This window comes from Nothobranchius furzeri, chromosome 18 (genome assembly GCF_043380555.1).
Source record: "Nothobranchius furzeri strain GRZ-AD chromosome 18, NfurGRZ-RIMD1, whole genome shotgun sequence".
In the NCBI taxonomy this organism is placed as follows: Eukaryota; Metazoa; Chordata; class Actinopteri; order Cyprinodontiformes; family Nothobranchiidae; genus Nothobranchius; species Nothobranchius furzeri.
In genome coordinates, this window is record NC_091758.1 from 29238943 (window position 1) to 29253375 (window position 14433).

The 14433-nt window shown below is 40.4% G+C and overlaps 2 protein-coding genes across 7 annotated transcripts in view; one reads left to right on the top strand and one right to left on the bottom strand.

Annotated features, from left to right (window-relative positions):
* impg1b (interphotoreceptor matrix proteoglycan 1b) overlaps positions 1-2316 on the top strand; it is a 28805-nt gene extending 26489 nt beyond the window's left edge. For 4 of the 6 annotated variants that reach the window (XM_015969950.3, XM_015969953.3, XM_015969952.3 and 1 more), the window contains one exon: positions 1784-2316. In XM_015969950.3, coding sequence (XP_015825436.3) covers positions 1784-1867 — 84 coding nt within the window. In that variant the 3' untranslated portion in view covers positions 1868-2316. Of the gene's footprint in view, positions 1-1509; positions 1529-1783 lie in introns of all 6 variants that reach the window. The other 2 variants (XR_008563434.2, XM_054741637.2) reach the window with 1 other exon arrangement.
* A 2319-nt stretch (positions 2317-4635) lies between these two features.
* Positions 4636-14433, bottom strand: part of myo6b (myosin VIb) — a 45767-nt gene continuing 35969 nt past the window's right edge. Inside the window, exons 29-32 of the mRNA XM_015969956.3 lie at positions 9865-9968; positions 7483-7617; positions 6652-6870; positions 4636-5921 (exon numbers count right to left, since the gene is read on the bottom strand). Coding sequence (XP_015825442.3) covers positions 5722-5921; positions 6652-6870; positions 7483-7617; positions 9865-9968 — 658 coding nt within the window. The 3' untranslated portion in view covers positions 4636-5721. The remainder of the gene's footprint in view (positions 5922-6651; positions 6871-7482; positions 7618-9864; positions 9969-14433) is intronic.

A 14433-nucleotide genomic window follows, 5' to 3' on the forward strand; every position in this document is an offset into this window, starting at 1 on the left:
CTGGAGAGTGTAACAACTATTTTGGGTGGGTCTCCTCACGCTCCTAACCCAACTGGAGTCAATGCAGAGTGAGCAGCTTTGCCTGTTTTTGTTTGCGAACAGAGACCCATCCAAGATGGCAGCCAGCCACAACGCCAGCTCCAATAGGCAGCGCCAGTCCATGAGACGTTTACATATTTATGTCTGTGGTCCCACCCCACTTTAGCAATATATAAACGTTGGTTGTGATAAAGCTAACCACAGAACAATGCTAGCCCAAGCTACTCCAGGCCATTTCTCAATATGCATACTTGTCCAAACGTGTGTACTCACGTCCTTGTGAAACGTCATCAACGATGGCCCAAGGACTGTTCCAATCATAATTAGGCAAAAGGGCAAGTTCGCTCCAAATTCCCAGATGTGTTCTTACTCCGCCCATTGTGTCAAGGATGCATCGATGCATCCTTCTGCGACACTGAGACAGCAAAGTTTCCCATAATGCATTGCGTTGCTAACCGTTAAACTCTGAACGTCAGAGAAGAAAGCTAATAACATTAATGTTTTATATAAGAAATATAAATAAAATCATATAAAATTGTCTGTTATTGTAAATAATCATGTGTAAACTGTAAATTTTGCGGTGTGTGTTTGGGTTTGAGTCTTCACGATCCTCCAAAATGCTAATTAACTACCCACTATCAAAATAAAAGCACCGTAGCCCTGTTTTGATGAAACATAAACTTATTTTATTCATGAAAGTGCAGGAATTGTTCGTATTTTATTAGTTTTGATCAAAAGCTAAATATAATACAAATAATATGTTTTAGTTATTTTGTTATTTAATGAACAAACTAGACTTTTATTTCATGTCAGGTCGTTTTCTTAACTGCAGTAAGAAGCAGTGCTTGTTGGCAGGACACAACGGAGTACGGTTCTGTTCCAAATGCCGTCCTCTTCTTCCCGTACTCGGTAGAACTGACTTCCTGGTGTCCTTGCCAAGAACATCCTTGTGTAATACACAAGAATGTACTAGCATCCTTGAGTATTGAGAAACGGCCTTAATGTCTTTGTTAGACAATAGGGAAACAACAAGGTAAAATGATAGAGCACCACTCATGTTCCAGGATGTACTGGGCACATCTAAAATGTGAATAGACAGACAGACAGACAGACAGGTAGAAAGACAGACAGATCCACAACTTTTGGCCTAGCCTAACAGAGTAAAGCTGCACACTTCCTTGGTCGCGCCAGTTAGCTGCGGTGGCCATCTTGAATGTGGTTGGCTCAGTAGCATCCAGTTATAACTTTCACTAAATTCATTAAATATTTTGCTGTAAGTGGGACACGCACACACACACACACACACACACACACACACACACACACACACACACACACACACACACACACACACACACACACACACACACACACACACGTATAATGGATGTTTTCACTCTTTGGAGACTCTGTATTATTTTAAGACATTTTGGCAAAAAGTGACTGACTCCAACCTGAAATGTTTTTCAGCTTTACAAAATGCGCAAAGGTAAAAAAACAAAACAAACAAATCTGTCTTCTCAACTTTCAATGATTTGTTTAACTTACATACCGAATCACTGCATTCAAATTTTGCTTGAATAAATTAAATGTAGATCATAATTTAGTTAAGCACCAATCACTGCTCATGCTGCATGCTCGATGACATTTCTTCTTGCATGCCAAATATATGAAATAAAACTATAATTGATTGTGTAAATGAATAATTTTCCCTCTTTTTCCTTGTAAATCTTGCTTCCTCCAGACGTGGCAACTGCCAAATGAATACAGAAGGTGTTTTTCTTTAAGGGCGTCAGACAGCGACTGCCTCGAGGTGACGGTTCTCTGATGACACCTCGTTCGCCTGAGCCTTGGCTGGACGTACATTAGAAGAGTGATCGAGTTTTTCATAGTGATGAAAGTCTTCTGATAGACAGTGAGCTGTGGAGATGTGTTCAAGATGACGCTAATATTTATTTCATGTGTTGAGCGGTAGGAAGACGTCCTGTACATATTTGGCAAAGGTTGTTCTTTCCTCACAGTGAGGTCATTATCTACAAACTGATACACATGGATGTATCTACCCATGTTTAGACTCTATAATGTGTTTAATTTTAATGCCGTTCTTTAACACTGTTGTGTCCCAAAAAGAGAATGTACTGTATAAGCTATTGCACTTTTTGTCTAGAAGTTTTGATTGGTTTCTTTAGTTATACCACTAATCATTTGAAGACTTGGACATATTTTTATATATTTTACATACAAAACAAATATAAATAAAAGTTTTCAAAATCGTAATGTCTCTATTGAGTCTGATGAATTGATAAATTAGGCCTCAAGCATCATCAGATTTTCACTAAAGCTGAGAATACGACATTAGGAATTTGAGTGATTTGAGCACTAAAGCATTCAAAACATTGTTGCCATTGTTATGTAAAATTTTTTAATATATATTTCTTTAAAATAAACACAAAAAATATATTTATCCTATTTAATTTGATCTGTTAGTACTTTTGTAAAAACTGGTAACAAGCCTAATTTCACAACTATTTTTCATGGAAATAAATCAATTTGCAGAAAATTGAGGAAACATTTTCTTAGTGGAGATGAGAAGCAGATATAATGAACACTTTTCAGTGAATTTAATTCAAACTTGCGCAGAGAAACAAACTTATGAAGGTAATCATCATAACATTTTAACAACCTTTTAGCCATTATTCCTTATTTACAGCAGTTTTCTTAATAATCGTCATCATCACATTTTTGTGTCGTATTACCTGGAGATTATGTAACTTTGACCAAAAACATCTATAATTGTGAACTATATCATTTTGATGAGACAGTGACGTATGAAGATGTGTTCAGGAGAAGCCTATGTTACTTTCATGTGCTAAACTGTACACTCTTGGCAAACGTTGATCTTTCCTCACAGTGAGAAAACTCATTTCAGCTGCTTGTATCCACGATCTTGTTCTTTTGGTCATTACCCAAAGCATTGACCACAGATGAGGGTAGGAACGTAGTTCGACCGGTAAATAAAGAACTTTGCCTGGCTCAGCTCTCTCTTCACCATGCCCGCATTTCTGTAGACGCAGCACCAATCTGCCTATCGATCCATCTTTCCCTCATCCCTGAACAAAACTCAGAAATCCTTAAACTCCTCTACTTGCGGTAGGGTCTCGTCACCGTCATGGAGAAGGCATTTCACTTTTTCCGACTCAAGACCATGGTCTCGGATTGGGAGAATCTGATTCTCAACCCTGCTGCTTCACACTTGGCGTACAGCTGTGAAAGTTGGAGATCACAGTCTAATGAAGGCAACCACATCCTCTCCAAAGAGCAGCGACCAAATCTTTAGTTCACCAAAACGGACCCCCTCAACACCTCGTCTGCACGTAGAAATCCTGGCCATAGAAGAATCAGCGACAGAGGACAGCCTCTGTGGAGTCCATCTCTCATCGGGATTGAGCCTCACTGGTAATGTGGACCAAGCTCTGATATTATGGCGTTTTCACATCTGGCTGAGCACAGACTGCCCTGGTATGGTACATTGTGTTAACATCTGGGTAACCTGTGTGTTTCTATGCTCAACCAAACATTTTTTCAGATCTCCTTCCCTGGCAGTCTGCTTCGGGTTGAACTGACCCAGTACCCTGCCAACTGATTGGCCAGCTGAAGTTCACACCAGCCGGCAGGGGTTTCCCGCATGCGTGATTCATTATTGTTTACTAATTAAGGAGGACACCTCAGACTTCTCCATGTGTCTTTTGCCCCACCCATATGCTTAGAGATTTTCACGTTCCAGAGAAGGCTATGTGAACAAAACCTGGCCGTGCACAACTGGGCTAACGCTACCGAGACCGGGCTGGACTGGGTCAGATCTGAATCATACTCACCATACAGGGACCTAAAAGCATGTCTCAGGGGCCTAGTACAGTAATCCTCAAGGGACACGACCGAACTAGATGTCATCAGATGTTCCTAGCAGACCCTCACAATATGTTTGGATCTAACAGGTTTGACCGGCATCCTCCCCCACAATCAGAACCAACTCACCACCAGGTCAGTTAACACCTGAGTGTCCAAGGCATGCGGCCACAGATGAAATGAGGATCCTGGTGCCAAGAGCATCTAAATGTTCCAACATGGTGTTCATTATGGACAATCTACGACAAGCACAGAAGTCCAACAACAAAACACCACTTGGATTGAAATCCTCCCAACCACAGTTCTTTATATCCCACTATTGTTGCCCACGTGAGCATTTAACGCGTCGTGGCCCACCTCCAGTCATTGCTCCAGAGACCGAGTGAGGGAACAGTGTTTCCGTTGATAGTTGTCATTAGAGGCTTTTGAACTGCACTTTGTCTGATCCTTCACCTAGGACTTGTTTTCCGTAGCTGACCCTACCAGGAGCATGACGCTCCGGAAAACGTTGCTCCTAGGATCACTGGGACAATGAGCGGTACTTTAATTCATGAATCCAGTTGGACTTAAACCACATTTCTCCAAAGAGAGACTCATCAGGAAGCCATCTACCAAAAATAAGATCAACAACTTTTTTGTTCTTCACAAAAATAGAACAAAAAGCCAAACATCCTTTAAAAATCAGTCAGGCACTTTTCAGAGACTTTTATTTTCTGCTCTATTTCAGAACAAAGGCCATCATAGAACAGACGTTAATATATGGAGTTTCTGACAGTGAGTATAGCTGCGATGAACAGATTTTCTATAAGAGTCTGACTGAAAGTTGTCTTGATAAATAACGATTTTGTGATTTAATCAACAAAGTGGTCAAGTGTTTAACTTAATTTAATGTTTCACACACACACACACACACACACACACACACACACACACACACACACACACACACACACACACACACACACACACACACACACACACACACACACACACACACACACACACACACAGAAATCACATTATCATCTGAAAAACAATTTGATACCCACAAAACTGCAAACATGAAAACATTTCCCTCTAACAAACCAGTCAACAATACAAAAAAAAAATAAAATAATAAAAACTCACTCTTTTCAAGAATTCCAAGAGTTAAGAGTCAAAGTATTTAGTCAGAAATAACGACTCAAAGACCTTATTGCCTTTCTATCCACCTGGTTGTCTTGTCCATCAATTAGTTGCTTTAATTCTGTAACAAAGATCAAACTATTACATTAAAATCACGTATTTCACCAGGTATGACCTGGTTTTTGTCTGAATTTATGTGAAGAAATAAATGCCAGAATTTCAGTTTGATCCAAACAGAGACACAATTTAATGGTTGACAGTTGAACACAGTTAAAATAATTCTGTCTAACTGGTTGGTGTGCTCATGAGGTTTCAGGTTAACAGCTAGAAAAGGATAAAGTGATTAAGGCTTCTGTGGTGCAGCATTATTGCAGTTTAAGGCCTCAGCGGGATTATAAATTCATGCATAGATCACAAAAGACTCAGCACAATTGCTACACAGTTAAATTGTTGCACTGCAATATATATATATATATATATATATATATATATATATATATATATATATATATATATGTATATATATAAACAAATAAACAACATGAAGATGTTTTGGAGAATTGAACACCAATAGGATTGTTTGAGTATCTTAAGACACATCAAATGTACCACCAGGTCACCGTGCATGATTGTGCAGTGTGTTTCTCTGGTTCACTTGAGGAGGCTCTGCAGCATGGCGGTGGCGTACGTGGGACGGGCCTGCTTGTTCTCTATGGCTTTCTTCAGGTACTGAATCCCATCGCAGCGTTCCCAGATTTCCTCAAACTGCCTGGGAAGGATCTCCGCCCCTCTCTTCCTGGTCAGACCCGTCTCCTCCAGACTCAGCTCGCACATCTCCATATCGTCTTTGCCTGAAAGGCAAAAGACAGATTTAAAAGCTAAAATATCATAATGAAGAAAACAATTTAACTTTGTGATGAAAATCAGAAATCATCGCTGATTCACCTTCATTGATTCTGGGGAATTCTCAAAGCCGTCCCTCATCCCAAATACTGACGTACTTAAGCTAAGTCAGACACGTGCTTTGGGTTTTTATTAGTACCTTCTTCATCTTCTTTAACATTTTTTTGTTAGTTTTTGCTAAACCCTCTGCCCTGTTTACTCATTTGGTTTGCAGCTTAAACTCGATTTATTTCTATTCAAAAAAGTCTAAAAATTCTGGCCTCTTTTACATTTAATATAAATTAATTAGCAAAAATATAATGAGTAAATCATGGTGATTTTACATCTAAATAACACATTGTTTTGCCCTCAAAGTAAACTAAGTTTTCAATTGTTCCCCTCATTATTTTAAGTTTGACTATTGGCTCAAAAATGAGAATGAAAACCTTCTCAAATTTATTCATTTCAAAGATGGCTGAAAATATAAAATGTCTTGTTAAATGTAGTAGTTTTGGTCTTTTCAGACATCACAAAAACATAAATCGAAAACTCAGGACAACCGTTCATCATCTTCTGATAGATCATAAAAGCAAAAACTAATTTCACTTGTATCTTTGTTATGCTAAAGGAAGCCAATCTGAATTTAATTGCAGAGTAATAAAGTCTTTGTCATCACCAGACAAAAAGCGGATGGCTCACCTGCGACCAAAACAATGGGTTGTTTATCTGGATGAAGCTCCATCTGTCGGGCGATCCACGGCCCATCAAAGTGGGCGTACCACCAGCCCTTCTTTTTATTCTGGGGGTCCTTGTACTGGTCAGCGGGTCGGATGAAAGGAATGCGAAAATAACGCTGCTGGCGGTTCATTGCAACTTCCTGATGCTGGGTCGCCGTCGGGGGAGCCGGGTTTTGTTCAGCTGTGATGTGATCATTAGAGAAAGAGATTTGTGATCGGAGTAGCAGCTGTGATTTGGGTCTTTGTATTTACAACATTTCAATAAAAAACCTCTGAGGAGGGAGTTCTTATGTACACTCCTTTTAAAACATTAGAGGCCGGATCACACAGGATCTTTAAATAGTCGGCCGATTTTAAAGCATGAGAGACCACACAGGGATACAAAAATCACTGATATACTGGGTTTGGTCTTACAGTATGAGGTGTGCAGAAACTGAGCAAAAACTACACACACACCGCTTGCACTTACAGAAATTCCCCGCTCAAGACAAAATGAGGCTTACAAGAAAACTAACAGCTTTTGTCACCTCACTTTCTGATTGGCTGCTTGTCACATTCAAGAGGCAATCCAACATGTTTGAAAACCCAGGTTTATGAATGAAGTCCCAATGTTCTTCTAAGCCTAGCAGAGTGCTAGTAGCACACCACACATGATAGGATCATCTGATAAAACTGTCTTTAGAGCCGTTACGGTAATTGCGAGCAACTTTAAGGTTGTCATAAGTGGTTGGTCAAAATTTGGCATAATTATCCTGCTTCATTAGCTGATGACATGCATAATTTCTTTACTGACCATAGTCGGTGATCGATTTAGGAGCCCTCAGATCACTTCCGTCATCATCACGTTTCTTGTTCTTGGACTTCCATGCATGGTAGACTTTCAAACGACGATGAAACTCCTCTCTGCAGGCAGCCAGCAGCTCAATATCTGTGCATATAACACAAAGCACTCAAGACATACTGCAAAACAATTATTTAATCACATCTAGTCAACAGAAAGAGGATTTCTGACGTGTGCACGGACCATCTAGTGACTATGTGCAGAAGCTTATCATTTCTAAGAAAGTGATGGTCTTTCTGCATGGTATGTGACATCACCAATGCTGGAAACATACACTGAAAAACAGCAGAACAAATTGTACAGCATCTGAAGGGACTGGACCTCTTTGGTTTCTTGCTGAGTGTTAGATTAGAAGTTCACAAGCACTCTCACGTCTTTCCATTAGGTATCAAGCTGGTTTCACTGCTGGACGTCTCACAGCTACAAGATCCATTAACAGTCTCAAAAATAGCTGTGCACTAGTCCTGCTGACTCTTAACTTGATGTTTCTGTGATTTTTTAATATTAAAAAATAATATAAATGAGTCAATCTCGGTGGGAGAAAAGCTCTTGTGGCCCTGTTGCAGGAAGTAGGAGTTATCCTAAGTAGTGGGGAGCAGAACATGGTAGGTTTCTGAGTCTTATTTCCTGATATTTGGAAATCTTGCCTCTGATTGGCTAACAGCAACGTGTCTCTACTACCGACTATGTTTGCTTTAACATTGATGTTTCATCACTACAAAAAACTCAAGCCTCAAGACGCTTTGCCATGTTGTGGGAGTTGATAATGCTAATGTTAGCTTCTGCTAACTGAGATGTGCTCTGCTCTCTTCTGGATGCTAAATCAAAAGAAGCTTTCCCCATAGCGAGCCAAGATGGGTTGGTCTATTTTACCATGTGATGTAGATCTGACTGGCTTTTCTAACCCAATTGTTTCCCTGTCTATTTTCTATCGGCGGCTAATGCAGGAAATAGGGGTAGAACACTGTTTTTGCTTAGCCTGCATGTTTAACTCAGAGTGACTGACCGACATATTTTAAAAATAACAAGTAAAAACGGTGTCTCAGTAAACTTGGTCTTTAATTTAAGTTAATATCAAATTTATTTGTTTTTATAAAAGATTCTGAGCTTCACCACATGGTGAATTTGGTTAATAAAAATACAAAAAATAGTCCAAAATGGCTGTAGGGCTGTCATGATTTTTCTGATGTTATGAGGTTATTTCAAACCTCATAACATCGGTTTTACACTTCTAGATCTTGACATAGCACCTGCTTTTGGAGGACCAATTAATAACAGTAGAAACTATGCATAGAAACTCACATTAACCTCAAAAACTGCATAAATAAGGACAAACAAGAGATATATGTTGGAACAACAGGCCAACATTTGCAGTTTAGTTGAAAACCTTCAAAAAGCTTGAGATGTAACTGTGTCAACCAAATACTGGGACATTTATCAAAACATTATTTTTTAGAGACTATAATCTTTTTTCACTTCAAACTCCTGCTCCAGCCGAGCTAACGGTTCCCACAAATGATCCAGATGTCCTCGGAATGCCTGGAATCTGATCACAAACGTGGGCCAACTGAAAGTCATCTGCTGAGTGAGACGAAGGTTGGCTGGGAATGACACGCCATCCTTCAGAGAGGGGAGTCATTTCCTCTCTGCACCTCGAAGACGCGAGGCATCGAGCCACAGCAGAAGTGGAAACATCCTCACATTCTGCCTTTTGATGGAATTTTTAGGCAAGACATTTGCTCTCTGGACAGCTGAAGATGAAGCTTTTCAACAGCCGCTCTGGCAGCTCGGAAAAATTACAGAGAATTAAATGATGCACTGATGAAAGACTTGTATGGAGAGAGAGAGAGAGAGAGAGAGAGAGAGAGAGAGAGAGAGAGAGAGAGAGAGAGAGAGAAAGAGCGAGAGAGAGAGAGACAGAGCGAGAGAGAGAGCAAGAGAGAGAGAGAGAGAGAGCGAGAGAGAGAGAGAGAGCGAGAGAGAGAGCGAGCGAGAGAGAGAGAGAGCGAGAGAGAGAGAGAGCGAGCGAGAGAGAGAGAGAGAGAGAGAGAGCGAGAGAGAAAGAGCGAGAGAGAGAGAGACAGAGCGAGAGAGAGAGAGCAAGAGAGAGAGAGAGAGAGCGAGAGAGAGAGAGAGCGAGAGAGAGAGCGAGAGAGAGAGAGAGAGAGAGAGAGTGAGAGAGAGAGAGAGAGAGAGAGAGAGAGAGAGAGAGAGAGAGAGAGAGAGATGATTTTGGGAATGAAAAGTGCCAAAATGTGAGCTAGTGAGTTAGTGTGAATCTAAATCGGAACAAAAATGCTGACCACGCTGAAACTGGATTCAGAGATCTCTCACCACAGGAAGTGTTGATGACATCTCGCAGCTCGGCGTACTTCCACTTGCTCAAATCGTACTTTTTCACACCGGCGGCAGCTTTGGTCGCCTGCACCTGAGGACCCCTGCGGTTAGGAACAGATTAATTCAAGTGTGTGTGCAAACAGATAATTGTATCTTACAAGGTGAGATCATCTGAGATAAGGCAATTAAGGTTTCAAAGTTTCCAATCTGGATATGACTCGAGTTTCACATTTCAGGGAGGTGTTAGTTTCTATGATTAAAGCAGAAACATCTCCAAATGTATTAATCAGCCGGCAGACTGATTTTCAAGCCTTTAAAATCATTTTTTCATGCAAATTAGTCACTAATGTGATCAGTTTTAACCCTTCAATGATGTGCAATGTTATACAAACTGAAAATGTCCTTTAAAATACTAATATTAAGAGTATATTAGGAAAGAATAATTGAGGCAGTGTAGTGGTCTTATATAAATGCACATGATAATTAGCAGTAATTGATGTCATTTACTTGACAGATTGCTGCCAAGCTCTGATCTCATGTTTCCAGCTACCCTGCTGAGGTGGAGCCACTAATTCCATAATAGGAATGAAGGATTTGCCTCCTCTAATTACAGTTAGCATAATGTCTCTGGATTAAAAGACTGCTCCTCTAGATTACCATTAAGACGCCTTACTGACTGGAAAGATCAAACTGAGACAGGATCATTGCCATTCTGGTTCTGGCATGTGTCGGTGTCAGTTGCAAAGGGAAAAAAAAATGAATTGAATTTAGCTGCAGGGAGAAGCGGAAGTGAAGGAACGCGCTTTTTGCTTCTGGCAGCCGGTAAAAGGGAAAAGGTTGGCTGCAGGAGAGGAAATACGACTTGAGGCTGAGATCTTTTTGTACGTTGCTTTGCTAGAGGCTCAGCTAGTTTGTGTGCATGTGACATGCGTGAAACTGTATTACGCAAAACATCTGTTGTAGTTAAACAAACAAGTACAAGTGCAGCAATGACTTAAGCATTTATAGTGTGTTTGTGTCTTATTTTTAGTCTCTTGAAGCCTTTAATGAGGTTTAATATGTAACTGTCATGAGCCGGGGTGAGTACTCTACTCCTTTGAGTTGTGTGTTGCAGGAGAGGGAGTTTCCCAGCTGCACCTGGTTTGCAATTAGTGGGTCCTGCTACTTAAGGAGGATGGAGAACACACCACGACGCCGGATGATTGCTACAGCTTGGTAGTTTCCAGCCCTCCTTGTGCTACTTGGTTTTGGATACTCTAGTGTTTGTGAACTTTGTGATTTTTGGATTTTGTGATTATCTGTCTTCAGGTTTTTGGACGTCTCAGGAAACCGCGACGCCTCAGGATTATTCACCCGTGCTACATAGGATTTCTGGACTCAGCCCCTGATACGTTCTCCATCCAACCTGACCGACCCGCTCTCCTGCTCACCTCACGCTCCCTCTCCTGCACCCTCCACTTGGATACACCCTCTCAACCTGCCCCCCCCCCCCCCCCCCCCCCATTCCTGTCCATTCCCTCAACTCCCAATGCTGCGCTCCCGTTCTTTAATCCCGCTGGACTTCCCAGTGTGCCTCCAGTCCCCCGTTTTCAATAAATATATATTATTTTCCACCATCCTGTGTTCAGGTTGTGATTCTGCATGTCTTGGGTTAGACAACTTCCCCAGACCATGACAGTAACTTATTGTTTGGTTTTATAATAGGCCTTTTGGCCAGGACTCTCGAAAATTAGGTTTATAATCTCAATGGGACCTTCCTGGTTAAATAAAGAACAAATTAAAATAAAATAGACATTTTCTCCTCAACATGAATTGGGTTACCCAAGTGTGTGTGAGAGAGAAAGAGACTGGATCAGTGTTTGCTATCTATCCTCCTCAGGAAAAACATTGGTTTATAAACTCCATAGTCCTAATTTCTCATCATGGATTTTAAAATTTACATGCACATAAGATTTCCATGATTTTTGCACTCATTTACTCCAGGTGTAGTAATTTTTAGGATTTTACAAATTAATGTCCTTCAGAAGGAGAATCATTCCTGAAGTGACACTCGTGGGAATTCACTCTGACCTGTGAGATGTTGTGGAGCATCAGATCAGGTAAATCAGTTCAGAAGCTCAGAAAAGACACAGAACACATAAAACTAACGAAAAACAAAAGGAGTGTGTAGTTGAGCCGTTACACTAAAGGAAAAATATCTTTGTTTCTATCGTTTTAAGAGATAAAGATGTCCAGTTTGTTTTCTTCTGCAATTTAAACTTAAAGTTGGAAGAGGGTGACCAGTTTAAAAAGTTTTTCCATATTTTTTTAAGTATATATGTTTAACATTTGTGATGGAAAATCCACAGATTAAACATTAAAAAGGCTACAGAAACACTCTGACCAGGGTGGAGTCATGCAGAACCAACTGAGATTAGAAACACCAAAAGATCCCATTCTCCACATTTTCCCCCATTTCTAATTTATGGTTTGTTGTGTCTCTGGATGATGGAGCTGGGGTACAAAGTTTAAAAATTTCAAAGTAACTTTACTCATTCGGGGGCTGTGGAGTGGAGCTGCTGGAGTCTGGCTTCCAGCACATTTCCTGCATGTTTTAGATCATGAACAAAGCTGATTTGTTTGATTTAGTGATGAATCTCTCTCGTAGACACTAATGAAGGCTGAGGAGACATTTCAACTGTTAGCTTAAGGCGTTAAAAAGACGAACACACAGCGAGGACATAGGTTTAATTTTCGGTATAACCACAGTGAATTAATAACAAACACGAGGGGGTGCTAAAAGCAAACAAAGCTGCCTAGTATCTCTTTAAATCCAACCACTCGCTGCCATTTGTTAAAGGGGGAGAGCTTGGGAACTAACTCTTGCACCTTGAGAGTAAACATCACAGCTCTAAAGCTGATATTCACCCTTCTGTGTCACACATCACCTGATCAGGAAGCAGGGAATGCATGAATTAGGAGACTGTTTTGGGGCGCTGCTGTGAAAAAAGCGAGGCGCAAACCGGAAAAGCTTCTGCAGCTCACACTTCGACAACGGATTGTGAAAGAATGGAAAAAGCTAGAAACACGCTGACTCTTTCTGATGTAAGAAGTGAGTCTACTCTCTCTTTTGGTGTAGTGGTGTTTACATAATCATGAAGCACAATATTCTGTGACTCTTCAAAAGTCAGGGGCAATCTGATCAGAAAACCGCTGGCAGTGAATGAGTTAAAAATGCTTACATTTGAATATTTGATCCTGTTCTATGAAATAAAATAGGTAATCTGTCAGATAATATGCCTTTGTAAGTCCATCCTTTGGCTTCTACAGCTAAACAAATTGTTTATAAGATACTTGCGTTGCCACAATAGGGAGCTGTTAACGAGAATGTGGCCCACAGTCCCCAGCATGCACTACACAACTCCAGAAGAAGCTGGAAGTTTGCAATGGAGTAATGAAAACAAGTACCAAAGTTGCAGATTCCTTGACTAAGGAATCAACGGTGGCAGTGGAGTTAAGTGCCTTCCTCGTAACCAGATGGTTGCAGGCTTGCTTCCTACTAGTCTTTTATTGTGTCCTTGGAAATGACACTTTACCTGCTTTGCTTGCTTGTGATGGTCGTAGTGGCCGGTTGCTCCTGTGTACAGCAGCCTCGCATCCATCAGTGTACTCAGAGCACCTGTGGCTACAATGTAGCTCATGTGTGTTGGACTGGGTAAATGACTGATGTGCTGTAAAGCGCCTTGGGGAGTTGACCTCAAGAACGCGCTATATAAATACAGACCATTTACCATTTTCTACTTCTCAAAGAAAATTTAAACAGTTTAATAGTCCTTCTGCAAAACCCGCCCTGAGATGTTCTTTACAGTCGAGTAGAATTTAGATGCTTTTAAAAGATGGAAGGACTTTTTTGGTCTACAACGGCTCCAAAGTGAAGAAGAGTTGGTGAAGAAGTGGTGAAAAGGTAAATACTACGTAATCTATAGTACTGTATGCATAAAGTATGTAACTGAAATTTTATTTAAACATAGAATAATATAGCAGATACTTTAGTTTGCTTTGTTCACCATAAGCTAATATGAAGCTAGCTTGAATGCTAACTCGACCTGCATTGAATTAATGTGAGTCTGTAAACCTTAAGCTAACTATGGAAAAGGAGGGAGGGGAACAAAGTGAGATGTTTTTCAGTGTACTGGGGGTAAATGATTAATGTAGAGACCAACCTTATGATACGTCAAACTATTGTTTTAGTTCTCTGTTGTCTCAGATTTTCTTCTGGACCACGGGTCCCAGAGGTAAGAAAAACTGAATGCAAGTCAATGGGGCTATAAAAGTTATTTTCTACTCCCATTTGTTATTTACCATGGATTTCACATATGATGTCCAGGATTTTTAAAGACACATTCTGATGCCAAGAAAGTGTTTATTTTCAAAACGAGGGAAAAAGTTATTTTAGGTTTTGTGTGAAAATACTTCCAGACTAAAAAAAGCGCACAGCCAAAGTAATGTCATCGAACCAGAGACAGGGTAGAGCAGAGGAAAAATGATTGTAAGTTTAGCAAACTCTGAATCCTTTCTCCAGGAGGA